The 16,949-nt window shown below is 49.6% G+C and overlaps 1 protein-coding gene across 26 annotated transcripts; it reads right to left on the minus strand.

The window, feature by feature from the left end:
- Window positions 1–1,358: 1,358 nt before the first annotated feature.
- POMK (protein O-mannose kinase) lies at window positions 1,359–12,957 on the minus strand. Of its 26 annotated transcripts, none has more exons than XM_081519164.1 (8): window positions 12,919–12,957; window positions 10,009–10,098; window positions 9,090–9,172; window positions 8,791–8,871; window positions 8,644–8,714; window positions 7,460–7,560; window positions 6,416–6,718; window positions 1,359–2,826 (listed from the first exon to the last, which is right to left on the minus strand). In XM_081519164.1, the coding sequence occupies exons 7-8, from the start codon at window positions 6,689–6,691 to the stop codon at window positions 2,056–2,058; spliced, it is 1,047 nt and encodes a 348-aa protein (XP_081375290.1). In that variant the 5' UTR covers window positions 6,692–6,718; window positions 7,460–7,560; window positions 8,644–8,714; window positions 8,791–8,871; window positions 9,090–9,172; window positions 10,009–10,098; window positions 12,919–12,957; the 3' UTR covers window positions 1,359–2,055. The 26 variants fall into 26 exon arrangements, with proteins under 26 accessions (XP_081375290.1, XP_081375289.1, XP_081375294.1 ...); XM_081519163.1 differs by having other exon boundaries at window positions 9,021–9,172; XM_081519168.1 differs by having other exon boundaries at window positions 9,021–9,172; window positions 12,682–12,957.
- Window positions 12,958–16,949: the final 3,992 nt, after the last annotated feature.

Consider the following 16,949-nt stretch of genomic DNA (forward strand, 5'->3'; position numbering starts at 1 on the left):
GGAGCTGGAGCTATTATGTCTTCTGATCCTGGCACTGTGTCCTTGCCAAATACCATGCTGTTCATTTTAGCTCTATCATCAGTATTTAAAAAGGAATTCATTTGAAACTGAAAGTTTTGTTCTAATGCAAAGTCCCAAAATCAAGGAAAACCCTCAACCCAGAACGACATGAAAAGGGCAACATCGGATCAGCAGCTCCACAGAGTGACTACTTCAAGTAAAAAGGGTCGTAAGAGATACATGGTCTTGTGGCAGAGGTGGGGTTTTTCTTCCAGCTTTATTGAGATATAATTCACAAACCATAAAATTGCGCCCTTTTATACATTTCAGTGTTATTTAGTATATTCAGAGTTGTGCAACCATCAGCATTTCTGGAAATTTTCATCTCCCCTGAAGAAACCCTGTACCCGTTAGCAAGCACCCCGCATTCTTCAACTCCAAGCCCCTGCCAGCCCCTCTGGAACCACGGATTTATTTTCTATTTCTGTGGGTTTGTCGATTCTGGACATTTCCTACAAATGGAATATGGCGCGTGGTCTTTTGTGATGGCTTCTTTCACTTAGTACCGTCATCCACGTTGGAGCATGACCAAGCGCTACACTCCTCTCACGGCTGAAATGTTACCCCTTCGTATGGAGGGACCACATTTTCTTTTATCTATTCACCGGCGAATGGACATCTTCATCTTTTGTCTATTATGAATAATGCTGCTATGAATATTTGTGTCCAAGTTCTTTTATGGACATGTTTTCAATTCTCATTGGTAAATACGGGGAACTGGAACTGCTGGCTCATGGTAACTCTATTTTTGACATTTTGAGGACAGTCAGACTGTTTCCCAAAGAAGCTGGGCCATTTTACATTCCTACCAACAATGTATGATGGCTCCAAGTCTCTACATCCTTGCCGACATTTGTTACTATTCATCCTTTTGATTACAGCCATCCTCGTGGGTTCTGGCAGCATGTTTGTAACAAAGAGCAGCAGTTAAAATACTGTAGGCAAGCATATTCTCTGACCAACCACAGGACCCAATCACCATGGGAGGTAGAAAAAGGATAATACCGACCACACTCCCTGTCTACTGCCTGGATAGGTAAGGACACTGGTTCTCGAAATGTGGTTCCTAGAATGGCGGCACTGGCTGCATCACCAGGGAACCGGTGAGAAATGCAAAGACTCCACCCAGACACTGAGTCCCAGACTGCAGGGCGGGGCCAGCTCTCTGTGATTCTGGTGCCCAGAGGCCTGTGCACAGCGTTTCTGCCCTCAATGCCAGCTTTAACCTCTTATTGGTAATGATGAATATGCACCAAATCCTTCCTCCCCTGCAAACAAGGATGACAAGGACCAAGGAAAGCTTTCTGAAGGATTTAATCATGCAACTCAAGTGGAAGGTCTTCAATGCCTTCCAGTAATGAGTGAGTGACAGACAGTATTGGTGTAAAATGTTCACGATAATTAATGTTGAGCACAGAATAAATATCAAGCTGGAAGGTAAAGAGGAATTTCACAAGCACCATCTGAGGCAGTAGTAACACAGATGTGATTACCGTCACACGTAGTATTTTCAATGCTCCTTATCCACTCAAGGTTTCAGAGAGCATGCACGCTAGCTCGCTGGGACGTGGATGACACAGGCGTGGCCCTGAGCAGTCACCTGAAACACAGTGACATCTCCTCGGTACCGTGAAGTGCACTGCAGATACTCACCTGACAAAGCGAGAACTACCGCTTGTCTCTTCCCCACATTGCCACTTAAAAACCTCTCCACGCACATTTCTTACAAGCCTACAGAGTCAGCTATTAGGGACGCCTGTTTGTAGCTCACTTTTGTTACTTCCTTCAGATACTGGTCAGACTCACTGCCTCTCTCCGCCTTCGCCTGCAGCCGGGCTCACGGCAAGCCCGTGTGCTCTTGCTTAGCAACCCCCGCCAGGTGGTCAGGGGAGGAAGAGCCCAGGGCAGAGCCGCTAACACCTTCCACCGGGGCAAAATCGGTTCAAATCCTCCAGCCGTTCCCTGACTGCCATCCCTCAGTGACCACACTGGTTTTTACAGCATCTCTCTTGTCTGAGACGTCACGGTGTCTCTGAGTAGATTCAGAACCTTCTGGTAAGTGTCCAGGACGGCCTGAGCGGTGGGTCTCTCTGCAGGCACACGGCTCTTACACGCCTTGTGAATATCAAACAAGTGGAATCGGACCATGTCACTCCCTTCCACGTGCCCCAGAAGGAAACTGGAGACGTCGGGAATCTTCCAGATGTCACTCTTCTCGTCATACGCAGGCATGAGGTCGTCCTGGAAGGGCACGTCCTCTCCGAAGGGCCACAACTGCTCTGGGGCCACGAAGTCCCCATGGAGCTCCCGGTGGCCACACTTCACCAGGGCCCCAGAGCTGCAGTTCACCAGGGGCAGGGCGTCCAGGTCATTGAGCACGATGCTGAAGTTGGCGGTTAGAAGGTACTGGGACAGGGTCTTGGGCAGGTCGCTGGAGTCGCACATGACCAGCGTGCCCAGGGGGCTGCGGTGCAGGAAGTCGAGGATGGCCACGTAGCCCAGGGCCAACTGCAGCCTGTGCTGCCACGTGTTCAGGCTGCGGTACTTGGAGAGGTTCAGTGTCGCCTCCAGGTTGCCCAGGGAGCCCAAGGGGTGGTACTCGGTGAGGATGGTGCTGTCATCCTCACAGTAACCCAGCAGTGTAACCACATGCTCACTCTGCAGCGCCTGCAGCATCTGCAGCCCATGCAGGAAGTCGTCTCTCACCTCCGGCCTGGTGAGCCGCGACAGGGCCACCTTGCGTTCCTTCCACTCGGACAGAAACACCTGGAACAAAGCCACAGAGAACGTCAACCCGGGACCCTCCTTGGCTGGTGAGCCGGGAAGCAGATGCCTTGAGGTGCCGGATGTGGTGCAGAGGACGCACAGAGCCAAGCGCGGGCTGTTCCGCAGACTTGCTTGGGAGCCGGACCAGATGCTGGGCGAAGGCTCGGCCTGCAGGCGGCGAGCCAGGTGGCCCGGAACTGGGTGTGTGGGATGACGGGGCTTGCGTGGCAGACGTGGAGAATGGGGGTCATTCCCCAGAGAGGGGGCTGCACGTGCAAAGACGGGGAGTAGCATACAGACCCCCAGTTGGAAAGCAGTGCTGCGCAATGCAGGGTGGGGAGGGAGAAGGCTGGGCCCCTCGCTTTAAAAGGTGCAGAGTAAACCACAGACAGGAACGGCTGTACATAGGGAACACGCTTTAACATGGTCACGGTCTTCCGTGACTCTGGCTGGAACAGCAGGAGCTGAAATGACGCACACCCTGGGACAGCCGTCCTGACACCGCCAGCCGGTGACAGCTGCTCCGCACGGCCGTGCGCTCACACTTCCATCACAGGGAAAGAAGTGAGAACCGCCGACCCGCTGCTCGAGTTCCCAAAGGGAAGGCAGGGGTTGCAGAAGAGAAAAGAGGCTCCAGGCCAGGACCCGGCTGCCCCGGGCTGTGCTTGACCCTGTGGGCTGTGTCCCTCTGGCTTCCATGTCTTCATTGTTAAAGGTTATGGAAGCTTGGGGTGTAGTTTTCAAGAGACTGTGGCATTTAAATCTAAGGCAATAATCTGAAATATATAAAAAGCTCTAGAAATAAAAATTCAGCATTATTTATAAAAGCCTAACTGGAACCTGTCCACCCAACAAAAATTGGGAAGCGGTCCGGTTATGCAGGGCCACTCAGGGAAGGTTATGGGCGCAGCCAAATGCAGATGCTATCTGATGGGGTTTTCACAGATACAAGCAATGTTACAGATGAAAAGGACACACAGTGCTTTTATATTACTGTTCTAACTGCATAAAACAAAGTTACATAGAAATCTAAGGATGTTCTCTGTTCTCTTTACATGCTCCCCCCCCCCTTATACCTTTTGGTATAACAAGAAAAAATATATACTACTCTAATATTTTAAAACATTTTTTAAGGAACTAAAAAACACATCAAATGGAGGAGGTGGTCCGGAGGCCTATGAGAATTCACTGCGGGCCTGAGAGGGGAGGTTCATTCACAGAAAACCCACTACCTGTCGGCACTCATCATTTATTCAAACAGTTACCTTTCAAGGCGTTCTCAGAAACCCCAATCTGAGAAATTTCACTATAGATAATTTCTACTAAGAAGCCAAGTTACCTTCACTGCAGGAGTCACTGTACATTTCATGAATACAGTTCTTAAATTTTTATACGGAACACATTTTATTCTCTCCACAGAGCTGCACAAGCACTGAATCTGATCTCTGACTCCAATATAAAAATCCTGGTTTTGTTACGACCCATCAATCCCTTGGGCTCCCCGTCCCCTCACCAGCACTAGTTTTTTTCATATAAAATGGGGATCGCTACAGAGAGGCTGCTATGGTTTGCTTACACATTTACTCCACAAGAAACGCAGGACAGCTTCAGCCACAGGCCTCATGACTTCCTCCCAAACCTCGCTTATGTCACATTCATTTTTCTGCCTCAGATAAATGAAAAGATTAATTACCACTGATGTTTACCATCAAATACTATTAGTCTTTGGGATCTCTCACAAATATCTGAAACCTCCAATACTACATACTTGCAAGTCAGGGGTTAAGAATCATTTCTTAACAATCTATCTTTTTAAAAAATATTATAAAAATAATCACAAATACTCTTCTTAGTAAAAGTTCAAATATGCAGGGAATAGAACTCCTTCCTCTGAATTTAATCCCCAGCCCAAAGGAAACTAGTTAACTGTTTGACTGGTAACGTCCCAGATGTTTTTCTATGTTTTTACATGTATCAGTTTTCATTCCAATCCCAAAGAAAGGCAATGCCAAAGAATGCTCAAACTACTGCACAATTGCACTCATCTCACATGCTAGTAAAGTAATGCTTAAAATTCTCCAAGCCAGGCTTAACAATACGTGAACTGTGAACTTCCAGATGTTCAAGCTGGTTCTAGAAAAGGCAGAGAAACCAGAGATCAAACTGTCAACATCCGCTGGATCATCGAAAAAGCAAAAGAGTTCCAGAAAAACATCTAGTTCTGCTTTATTGACTATGCCAAAGCCTTTGACTGTGTGGATCACAACAAACTGTGAAAAATTCTTAAAAGAGATGGGAATACCAGACCACCTGACCTGCCTCTTGAGCAACCTGTATGCAGGTCAAGAAGCAACAGTTAGAACTGGACATGGAACAATGGACTGGTTCCAAATAGGAAAAGAAGTACGTCAAGGCTGTATATTGTCACCCTGCTTATTTAACTCATATGCAGAGTACATCATAAGGAATGCTGTGATGGATGAAGCACAAGCTGGAATCAAGATTGCCGGGAGAAATATCAATAACCTCAGATATGCAGGTGACATATGCAGAAAGCTTTTGGCAGAAAGAGAAGAACAACTAAAGAGCCTCTTGATGAAAGTGAAAGAGGGAAAAGAAAACCCTCAGACTGGGAGCAAATATTTGCAAATGATGTGACCGAAGAGGGATTAGTCTCCAAAATTTACAAACAGCTCGCTCGCATGACGCTTAACAACATCAAAACAAAAAACCTGGGCTCTCCTTGCTGGATCAGCGGTAAAGAATCCATCTGCCAATGCAGGGGACATGGGTTCGATCCTTGGTCTGAGATTCCACATGCCTCAGGGCAACTAAGCCCATGCGCCACAAATGCTGAGACTGCTCTGGAGCCCGTGTGCCTAGACCTCTGCTCTGCAACAAGAGAAGCCACGACAAGAAGCCGGTGCACCCCAACTAGAGCTGCCCCGACTCACTGGAACGAGAGAGAGCCCACGCCCAGCAAAGAAGACGCAGCGTAGCCCCCAAAAATAAATAAAATGAATAAAATAAAAAAATAAAATAAAGACATATAATAAGTAAATAACATCGATAAGCAACAAGGACCTACTGTAGAGCACGAACTCTGCTCAGTGCTGTGTGGCAGCCCGGATGGGAGGGGAGTCTGGGGGAGAATGGATACATGTATATGCACAGCTGAGTCCCTTTGCTGTTCATCTGAAACTATCACAACATTGTTAACTGTCTATACTCCAAGGTAAAATCAAAAGCTTTTAAAAAACAGCACCGTAGAGTTGGAAAAATAAGAACCAAAAAAATTGCCCCAAATCCTCCTTCAGCATTGCACGAGTTCTATTATTTTTATATTTTTTTATATATAAAATCTTGCAGATGGAAACAGCATCTCGCACAGCTTTCCATTTTGCTTTTCTACTTAAGACAGCATTCTTATGCTGCAACACGGGGCTCCTAACGACACCAGCTGACCGCGGAATACCCTACAAGGGGGTGGGCCACCCCTTACTGGGATGACGTTCCTGCAGCGAGGTTTCTGGGGTGACGCCGCCTGCCCCCCACCCCCCCCCCCCCGCCGACGGCGAGCCAGACTCACTGTCTTCACAGCTCCCTCCCCTACACGCTTCAGTGGCCTCACTTCCGTCCTCAGCTGCTCGCAGGACAGCCACGGGGAGCAGGTGGTCACCTGTCCTGTGCTGAAGTGGCCGGGTGGGCAGCGGCCAGGGTGCTCCATGGGGCCCCGAGGCGGGGTGACGAGCCGGTCAAGGCAGAGGTAGAGGAGGACGTTCATGAGCGCCATTGACAGCAGCAGCCCTACGGCTGGGGGCAGCTCCCTGGGCGGGGGCCCCTTCCTGCCCTCCAGGGGCCTCATCTCCACGGCGCTGCGCTCCGCCGGCCCCTAAGACGGAGACACGAGGCGTAGTCACAGACCGGCCTGTCTCAGGAAGGACAGAGGGTCCCGGGGCCGCTGTGAGCATCGGGGTTTGAGAGAAGCAGCCTTGTGCGGCATGCCCGATGCCAGCTCCTCCCGGAGCCCTGACTTTCTACTGCAGGTTCAAGCAGAAGGGAGTCCTAGGCCTGTCTAGCTGTGTCTCTGTCTCCCCCACAGCCGTCTGCACTGAGGAAAGACAGCTAGCAATGCTAAGAGGAAAGCAAACCATGGCTCTGGAGACGCACAGGAGAAGCTGGGCTGGCAGCTGTCTGGGATGCTGAGGGGCCGGGATGCTCCTTGAGAGGTGCTCAGAAGCCCCCTGATGCTTTTAAGAAGCAAAGGTGTGAAAGGGTGCCCCGGGGTGGGAGAGGCGGGGTGGGAGGCCTGGGCCAGAATCCAGGATGAGCGCTGATCATCCAGGATTCAGGCGGCCTGATGGGGGTGAGGCGGGGGCGCAGGTGACCCTTGGCAGCCCGGGACCAGGCGTGGGGCCCGGCGCAGAGGCGGGTGCTGGGGGTGGAGGGCGGGGAGGAACCTGGATGTCGGGAGCGGGGGCCTCCAGGAGCCTGGAGTGGACGCTGGTTACCACCCACAGGGGGTGGCCAGAGCAGAGGGCGTGGGCTTAACCAGAGCATGGGGCACGTGAGACACAGTGCCTGACAGACCCTGCGTCTCAGGGGCCGAGGACACAGCGACGTGAAGCCTTACCTGCCGGGAGGGCCTTTCTTCCTGCTCAGGTTTCTGGCCAGACTCCCGGGTCGGTCAGGGCTCTGGCTGGCCCCGTGCGCTGGTTTGAAAGCGCTCTGCCTCTAAGTACCAAAGAGGAAGTTTGTTGAATAAGACTCGTGCCTCTGCACACAGACAAACGGCCATAGTCCAAGCAGCCCCCTTCCCAGGGCCCTTCCGGCCAGGGGTTTCCCAGGCTCCCGATCTCCGGGGCAGTGCAGGGGGGCCAGGAGCCCAGGCCTCCTCGCCAGCCCCTCTCTGGCCCCTGGCCGCCCCCCTGACCTCCATCACTTCCTCCTGAAACCCACTCCTCCCACACATCTTAGGCAGCTGGTACTTGCCCTGCTACGGGCACTGCCAAGCGCCAGGCCACCCTCTCTGAATGACGCCTGCCTTCTCACTGCAAACTGTTCTCTGCAAGCACAGACTAGCAGAGAGTCTGCAGCTTCAGGACCTGGTGGGAAGCCTGATGCGTCCGCTCTCGTCTGGAGCAGCTAAGTCGCTCGGCCTGGAGAAGCCACTTCTGTCTCTCACCCAGAGTTGAGCACAGGGAATACAACCATTATTCTGTAATAACTTTTAAGTGGAACATAACCTTTAAAAATACTGAGTCATGATGCTGTACGCCCGAAACTAATAAAATAGTGTAAATCACCTATAATTCAATTAAAAACCTAGGTTGAGATGTAATTCATATACTATAAATTTGAGGTTATCACCTCACATCTGTCAGAATGGCCATCACCCAACAGACAAGAGATAACAAATCTTGGTGAGGATGTGAAGAAAAAGGAACACTCTGACACTGTTGGTGGGAACGTAGATTGGTGCAGCTGCTATGGAAAACCACGTGAAGGTTCCTCAAAACACTAAAATCAGAACCATCGTATGATCCAGCAATCTCACTCCTGGGTGCACATCCAAAAAAAAAACCCCAAAACACCCCTACTAATTTGAAAAGGTACATGCACCCCTATCTCCATAGCATCATTATTCACAACAGTCAAGACGTGAAAGGAATGGTTAAGCGTTTGTCAACAGAGAATGAATGAAGAAGATGTTGTGTGTATTTTCAGGTATATATATATAAAATCTCAACATGAAAAGATAAAAACACTTTGCAAACTCAACCCTCCCCCCTCAAATCCACTCTTTTCAGTGCTCACAGTCTCAGAAGGGCCAGCGGTAATCTCCCAGTGACAAGGCTGCAGGTGAAGGGTCAGCCGTGACAGTGCTTCTGCTGAGCAGGGACTGTCAGAGAGGAGGGACTCGTCTACGGCCACTCCACCCCGGACACGGAGACCGCGTCTCACCTCTGAAGCTAAGCGGGGTCAGGCCGGGTTTGTAGGTAGATGGGCGAAGGAGGACTCTTCCACGGGTCAGTGTACTTTGCCCTGATCGGAAGAGAACGCTGGGCTTCGATCATCTCTGCTGTCACTGCGCGGAGCTCGGGGACCCCCAGCTCTGCTCCAGGCTCACTCAACCCCCTCCTCTCTGGGACGAGGTGGGGTGCTCACCCACGGCCCGGGTATTGTCTGCTCACCTTCCTCGAGATACCGGGCCCGCATCTTTCTCTCCGGCACCCTCCCCCCAGGCGTCTCCCAGGACTTGCGTGGACGCGACGAGGACGTTCACCACTCCGGCCTCACAGTCTCCGGAGCGTCTTCCCCCAGGGCCTGATTCTTAGAAGCTGACCTACAAGAAACAGGTGAAACTCCTGCCATCTCTCCTCTGCGGCATTTAAAGTGACCAAGAGTGTCTCAACTTAGACCTGAGGTCAACCACAAGAACTTTTTCCCATTAAGGGCCAGACAGTAAAAGCTCAGCTTTAGGGGCCAGGGCGGTCATCGAGGGACCATAGCACTGGGACGCGCACGGCAAGCAGTGGCTGTGCAGAGCGACCGGGGGACGGTCACAGTCCCTCCATCCCGCTGCCAGAAGCAGCCGGGCCCTCCTGCACCAGCGGGCGAGTGGGGCTCTGCTCCAGCAAAACTCTGCTCACAGACACTGAGATTCGAGCCTCACGTCACAAAAGACTGTTCCTTTCTCTCCCCCAGTATTTAAAAACGTGAAAGGGATCCTTAGCTCACGGGCCACACAAGAATGGGTGGCGGGAGGAGCAGCTGGCCGGCCCGCCTTGGGGGATGGCATCCCTCGGGTGATGTCGTGGGCCCCTCTTCCATTCCACGCCTTCCACGTGGTCTCATTCACGCACATGGCTCAGGTGGCCGTGTACACATCGATGGTTTCCAGCCTCTGCTGTGACCTGGCTCTTTCTCCTAAAGCGTCACTCACCCAGGGACCCCTCAAGGTCTGGGACGTCCACACCTGAAATCCCCCTCCTGTTGCCAGCATGCCTGCCATGCAGGGGTCCCCACTGTGAGGGGCACGCAACCGGGGAACCTGATGTCTCCCTCCCCTAAGCACGACAGACCAGTCACCACTGACAGTCCCTTCTCCCCCTAGAAGCTCCCAAATCTGCTTGCTCTTCCCCTCCCTCGATCCCCCACCCCAGTCTAAGCATCTCCTACCTGGGCTTCTGTGACGCCTTCCCACGGGCTCTACCACTGCTTTCTCTTTTCCAATCCATTCCCCGCAGCAAACAGGATCTCTTTTCTTTCCTGAAATGTTGCAAGCACAAAAAAAAGTTAAACGTAGACCATGAGCAGCTATCCAGCTCTGTCAAGTAACACTGCGTCCCCCTTTTTAAAGAAATAATGCCAACAGGGTTGAAGCCACATAACCCTTGCAGTCCTGTTCTGCTCCCTTCCAAGAAGTAACCCATATCCTCAAGTGGGTGGGTCAGCGGTTCTTAAACTGTGGTCCCTGCACATGCAATAGCAGCAGCAGAAGCATCCAGAACTTCTGAGAAATGCAAGTTGCTGAGTCCTCACCCAGGACTTTCTGAATCAGAAACTCTGAGGTGGCGTCCAGACATCTGTGTTGACACAGGTGACTCAGGCACATGCTAAAGGTTAAGAATTTCCACGTGTGCTTTTTATTTTCACCACAGGAAACTGTGTCCCTAAATAACAACACATAACGCATGAATGTTTCCAAGCTTTACACAAGCGGTGTTGTCCTTGTAACCACGGGGGCCTGGTTCCAGGACTCCCGTGAACACCATCGTCTGTGGGTGTTCAAGTTCCTCCTGTGAAATGGCATAGTGTCCCCTTATCAGGGATGCAGAAGACACGGAGTGCCAGGAGTACGTCCTTGTAAACTTGCTTCTTTTAAAAGCCCAGCCTTATGTTTCTGAGGTTTACCCAAGCGGATACATGACACTCTAGTTCACTCTCGTGGACCGACTATACCACCGCTGGTGAAGCAGGTTTTGCACCCACGTCCTGTGCCCGTGTGGAAGACGTCCTCTCTGGTATACACAGGGTCTTTCTGAAGCACAGATTTTGTCACTCTTGGCTTTAAAAACATTTGACAGCCCCTCTCTGCCCTCCAGGGTTTCCCTGGTGGCTCAGACAGTAAAGAATCTGCCTGCAATGCAGGAGATCTGGGTGGGGAAGATCCCCTGGAGAAGGGAATGGCAACCCACTCCAATATCCTTGCCTGGAGAATTCCACGGACAAAGGAGCCTGGCAGCCTAGAGTCCAGGGGGCTGCAAAGAGTCGGAAATGAGTGAACAACTAATACTTTCACTTTCTCTGCCCTCGGGATAAAGTCCAGACTCTGATACCTACCCTGCAAAAGATCAGTCTCCGTGCCCCTCTCCAGACCCAGCCTTGACCCCACTCTCCCACCCCCAGCTCTCCTCATCCCTGCAGGCCCCCTTATGGGATGCTGGTTCCTTCCTCCTTGACTGTGAGGTCCCAAGGACCCCCTGCCTGCCGCGTGTAGCCAGGTATCCCAACAGCTGGCGGGCAGCAGGCGCTCCATCCCTTACGCCCCCGTCTTCCCAGCTTCAGGCGCTGCCTCCCCCTCCTGCGTCTCTCCTACCGTGTCTGCGCTCCTTCTCTTCTTGGAGCCGGCACCCTGTGGCTGTCACTCATCACCTGCTCCGTGATGACACCCTGTGGCTCTCACTCATCACTGCTCCATGGAGTGGAGCAGCCCCTGACCTCCCACCAATCCTACCCTGCACCTCCAGGGGTAGATTCAGCTCTTACAAGGTCTGAAGCTTACTTTGTTTTCTTTTGGAGGGACATCACTTTCTTCCCTGCCACTCAAGGCTGCCAACCTCAGGACACGTTCACATCTTCGAATCTGCGCTGGACTCTCATCATTACCCCTTTAATGTATTTCTTGTCAGCTTGACAGCCGTGCGCCTCAACAGCCTTTTGATGATCCCGAAGTCCCCTCACGCACTTCTGAATCCCATCTCAGAAAGACATGCATCCAGAAGTTCAGCTACCATTTACAGTGTCAGTCTGACATGGATTCTGTGAGCTAGATATAACTGCTGCTATTCCCATTTCACAGGTACGAAAAACTGAGTCAGAGTGAATTACCCAAGGTAACTAAAGCTGTACACAGAGAAGTTAAGCTTTCTGGCCTCAAATTAACTTTCTTCGTCTAAATCCTACAAGCTCAGGCACCGGACTGAACTGAATACAGCTGGATCACTGTCGGGATTAGGGGATCGATGCTGAGACCCTGAGACCGTCCATTCCCTTATTAAGGAAGTCTTTTACCCACTCCATCACCTGATTTTTTGTTTGTTTTAAAGGCATATTTCTGGAGTAGGCTGCCCAGAGTTAAGGGATAAGGTTGTATGGCTGAGGGAACGTTCTTGCCCAGAAAAAAGCAAAATGACACGGAAAGCTACTGCTTAGACACATAGGATTTCTGATAATAAGAAAAAACTGGTAACAGAAAAAGTAGAAACCACTGCTATACACTCACAGCTTAATTTTTTAAAAATGGAAAGAGACGGCAGTGGGAGAGAGGAAGCCTGAAGAAAAAGAAAAGCAATGGGAAAAAACTGGTTTTTGCGAACGACAGAATATCTTATACAACCAGAAAGGAAACAGATTAGTGCTCCACAATACAATTCTGATTGTACCCCGCTCTGCCAACAAAGCACAGGTACGTTAATATAATTATTTTAAATATTCTCGATGCCTGCTTAGCCTTAAGGTTCTAAAGCAAAGGTCAAGGGTGGAGCAGACGCGACCACCAAAGAACACGGCTCAACCCTGCTTTTTTAAAAGTGGGGGCAGCAGACGACTGCGCCCGACCCAGAGCCGCACCTGGAGGCGGGGGCAGCGCGGCGCCGACCACCTTCGGGGGCTGATGCCGGTCCCGGCGGAGTGTCCGTCGGTTCCTGTCCAGCTCGGGCGCCGGGCAGTACGGGGCCCAGCTGCCCCCGTTCTCGCCCGCAGCCCCTCGCCGCTCGCCAGCTGCACGCGCGGCTCCCGGTGCGGGCTGGCGCTGCGCCTCAGCCGCCTTACCTGCCGCCCCCTCCCGCGGCCCGCCACCGCCCTTACCTGCGGTCCCCTCCCCGGGCCAGGCACGCGGGCTCCTGCGCCTGCGCGGCCGGAAGCGCGTCCGGGAAGACCAGCGCCGGGCTGCTCCGCGGGGTCCGTCTCCCGCTACGCGCACGGAAAAGCCGGAGGCCGGAACGCAAAGCAGGAGTCGGAGCGCACCCGGAACCAGCCCCCGCGCACTGGGCCGGACCCTGTTCCGGCTGCTGCTCTCAAGGGAGCGGGGGCGGTGACGTGGCTCCGGGCCGGTGTTGCGGGGGCGGGGCGGGGCCAGTGAGGACCGGTACGCTCTAGACCCGCCCAGCGAAAGGCGCTGCTTCCAAAAGGTGGTCCTCTAACCTGGTGCCAAAGCTTCCTGGCTCCAGGGAACTTTTTAGAAGCGCAAATTCTGGTCTGCATCCCAGACCCAGGGCTGGAGCCCAGCGCTCTAGGCTATACAGGCCTCCGGGAATCCCCACGCTGGGCGTGCACATTTGTTCAAGTGTGGCTTCATCCTGAAAAAACACTAGGTGAATGCAGAAAAATGCCCCCAGCGGAGCCGCTCACAGGAATGCACAGAACACACACGCGCACACACCTCAGCATCTCCCAGGGTCGTCAGTTCGTGTGTTAGGTGCCACACTTACCCACATCTGGACTTACAACTTTACAATGGGTTTCAGATAACACTCCATCACTTCGCAATAATTAATAAGCTTAACCCTTACAATGCCCATGTCTAGAACTGAAAAATAATCAAAACAAACTCACCGGATAGGTTCAACAGCAGAATGCAGATGACAGAGAAAAATGTCAGTGGTCCTGAAGACAGATATATAGAAATGAATAGATATATAGAAATATAAATGAGCTAAATTTGACCAATACAGAGAATAAAAAATAGAAAAAAGAACAAAAGGCACATGCTGGACAAGAACACTCTAACCTTCTTGCCATCGGAGTCCCACAGAAGATATTATTTGAAGGAATAATGGCTTAAAATATCCTAAGTTTGGTGAAAAACACAATTCTACGGAGTCAGGAAGCTGAGCAAACAGAATGAACCCAAAGATCTCCATTTCCAGCCACATCAAAGTGAAATTACTAACACAAACTAAAGATTTTGCAAGCAGAGAAGGACATGTACATGAACAACCATTCTAAAGACACAAGGTGGCATGACATTTCTAAGTGCTGAAAGAACTGTAAACGCAGAATTCCATACCCTGAAAAAATATCCTTCAGAAATGAAGATGAAATAAAGACATTCTCAACTGAAGGAAAACTAAAGAGAATTTGCAACCATTGGAACTAATCTGAAAGAATTGCTGAAAGAAACTTCCTCAGACAAAAGAGAAATTATACTGGAAGGAAACTTGGAACATCACGACTGAAAGACAAGTAACAAAAATGGTATGTCTTTGGGTAAATGTAATAGACTACTCTTACCGAGTGATTCAAAACATGCTTGGTGGTTGAATGCAAAAAGTATATAATTATCTGATGGGGTTTTCAATGTAACTATATGTAATATGGGCTTCCCAGACGGCTCAGTGGTAACGAATCCACCTGCCAATGCTGGAGATGCAGGTTTGATCCCTGAGACAGGAAGACACTCTGGAGAAGGAAATGGCAACCCACTCCAGTGTTCTTGCCTGAAAAATTCCGCAGACCCAGGAGCCTGGTGCACTACATTCCGTGGGGTCACAGAGAGTCAGACACAACTGAGCAGCTGAGCATACACGCATGCTCAGTCTCTCTCAAAAGCTGGGGTCCCTGAGGTCAAAGATAGTAGCATCTTACTCTGTTTTCTAGCTCCAGATTTCCTTTAGGTGCATCCAAGCTAGCACTGTTTACCACATTTGAAGTTAAAAAAGCTTTATTCACTCATTAATAAAGCAATAAACCCGTCCCATGTTGACAGAAATAACATTTTATAAAACTTGTTTTCCAAAAAACAAACCAACCAACCAGGAAAATGGCGTTGCTTTAGATTTTTGTAAATCTCTTTCTTCTGACTTAATAAAGGATATCCAAATTCTATCTAGTGCTATATTCAATCTGTTGCAATGTGATGTTTGGGAGTTAAAGTAGATGAAGAAAATTCACTCAAACACACACACATAGTCAGAAAGGCAGTATTTTCATAGTCTTTTATGAAGCTGTATGTATCTTTAATACTACACCAAAATTTGACAAGTGATAGTTTCTCAAAGGTTAGTTGCAGTGTGGAAATCTGCAACCTTATCAATGTACCTTTTGTGTTGTTATAGCTTGTAATGTGAATGGATTGTTTACGCACGTGCAACATCAGAGATGGGTAGTTTGGAAAATGTTGGGTCTATTGAGCTATAGGGACCCACCACTTGTTGACACGTTTAACTATTCATTCTTGACTCAACAATGAATTAATTCATTAATATCACTTTGATTTCATCAGAAGGGTCTGTAGGTACTGGGAAGCTGTCAGGCTCACTGTGGTAGATTACAATTTTCCCTTGAAAGCACAGATTTTATGATCGGCAGCGAACAGTTCTTCAAGTACAAATGGCGTTCCAAGAAGAGTGGCCTGTTTGGGGCCACACAAATGCTTTTCTTCAAGACAACCAAAAAATATGGCTTAGGCATGCTTCCATTCAGTCACAGAAAATACTGAGAAGACAATGAGTATTGTGAATAAAATATGTAATTACTGATGCATCAAGTACATTGTTCAATGAGTGCAGGCAGTGAAGAATGCAATGACGACTCAGTGCCACTGCCTTGAGGTAAGTTAGGGCACCAGCAGTGCAGATGGCAACACAGTGCAAGTATTACTGAACAACTAATTCTGAACTAGCAGCCCCCTCTGCCTATCACATGTTAATTGTTAGTCCAGTGAAAAAAGTGCACCGCCAGGTCTCTGTATCCAGCTGCCCATGAAGAGATGGCTCTCATGAGGATTATCAAAGTAAGTCATTGTACATTTAAACCATGGAGTCTCCTCACTTGATTCACTAAGCAACCTTTTGATAAATGAATTGCCATCTAGTTAAACATCAGGCGGAAAATGCCAGGTGGCTAGGCTGATAGAACTGCTTGGTCTGCCTGTTACATTTCTCAAAGTAAGTGAACTGCCATTATGCTTTTTATTAAAGTCTCTTATGAGGCTGTTGAGTCAGCAACCCTGAATCCAGTCCATCTGGGGACACTGATGAGGTAGTTTCTGAGAATTTTTCTATACAATTTTTGTTCCTTATGACACCTTTGACCAGTATTCTTGCCTGGGAAATCCCGTGGACAGAGGAGCCTGGCTGGCTACAGTCCATGGGGTTGCAAAGAGCTGGACATGACTTAGTGACTGAAGAATGACGACACCTTTGAAACTGTCTATGTAGGGATGACGCTTTATGAAAATTTCAAATATATAATCAGGGACTTCTGGAGTCTAAAAACAAAAACTGACAATAATATCCATAGCAATTATTAATAATAATACCCCCCAGCAATTATTAAAATACTGTTATTGGGATTTCCCTGGCAGTCCAGTGGTTAGGACTTGGTACTTCTACTACTGTGGCCAGGTGTAATCCTTGGTTGGGGAACTAATATCACACAAACTGACCCTTGGCCAGGAAAAAAAAAAAGTTTATTAAAAAATATATTGTTATCTTCTGAATTCTTAAGATGACTGTTCTTTTTGGTTTGTTCTTTTGGTCGTGCCTTGCGCCTTATAGGATCTTAGTTCCCTAACCAGGGATTGAACTCAGGCCCCGTTGAGTAAAACCACCAAGTCCTAACCACTGGACCACCAAGAATTCCCTGTTCTACACTATATAATTTCTTTAGTTTTAGTTTGGTGCTTTCAACTGATCACATGTTCTTTATTGGTGAGGGGAGATTTAATTACGTACAGCTACAGAGAACTTGCTTGTTCAACTTTCAGCTCCTTTCTAGCATGTCTCCTGAACTGTGGAGGCTGGAAAGCTGTAACTACATCCCCCAGATTCCTTGGCAGTTATGGGTGCTGGATGCCCTTTAGGTTCTTTCCAATCAGACGCACTAAAGGGAGCCTT

The sequence above is a fragment of the Giraffa tippelskirchi genome, chromosome 8 (genome assembly GCF_054371585.1).
Source record: "Giraffa tippelskirchi isolate mGirTip1 chromosome 8, T2T-mGirTip1v1.2.pri, whole genome shotgun sequence".
In the NCBI taxonomy this organism is placed as follows: domain Eukaryota; kingdom Metazoa; phylum Chordata; class Mammalia; order Artiodactyla; family Giraffidae; genus Giraffa; species Giraffa tippelskirchi.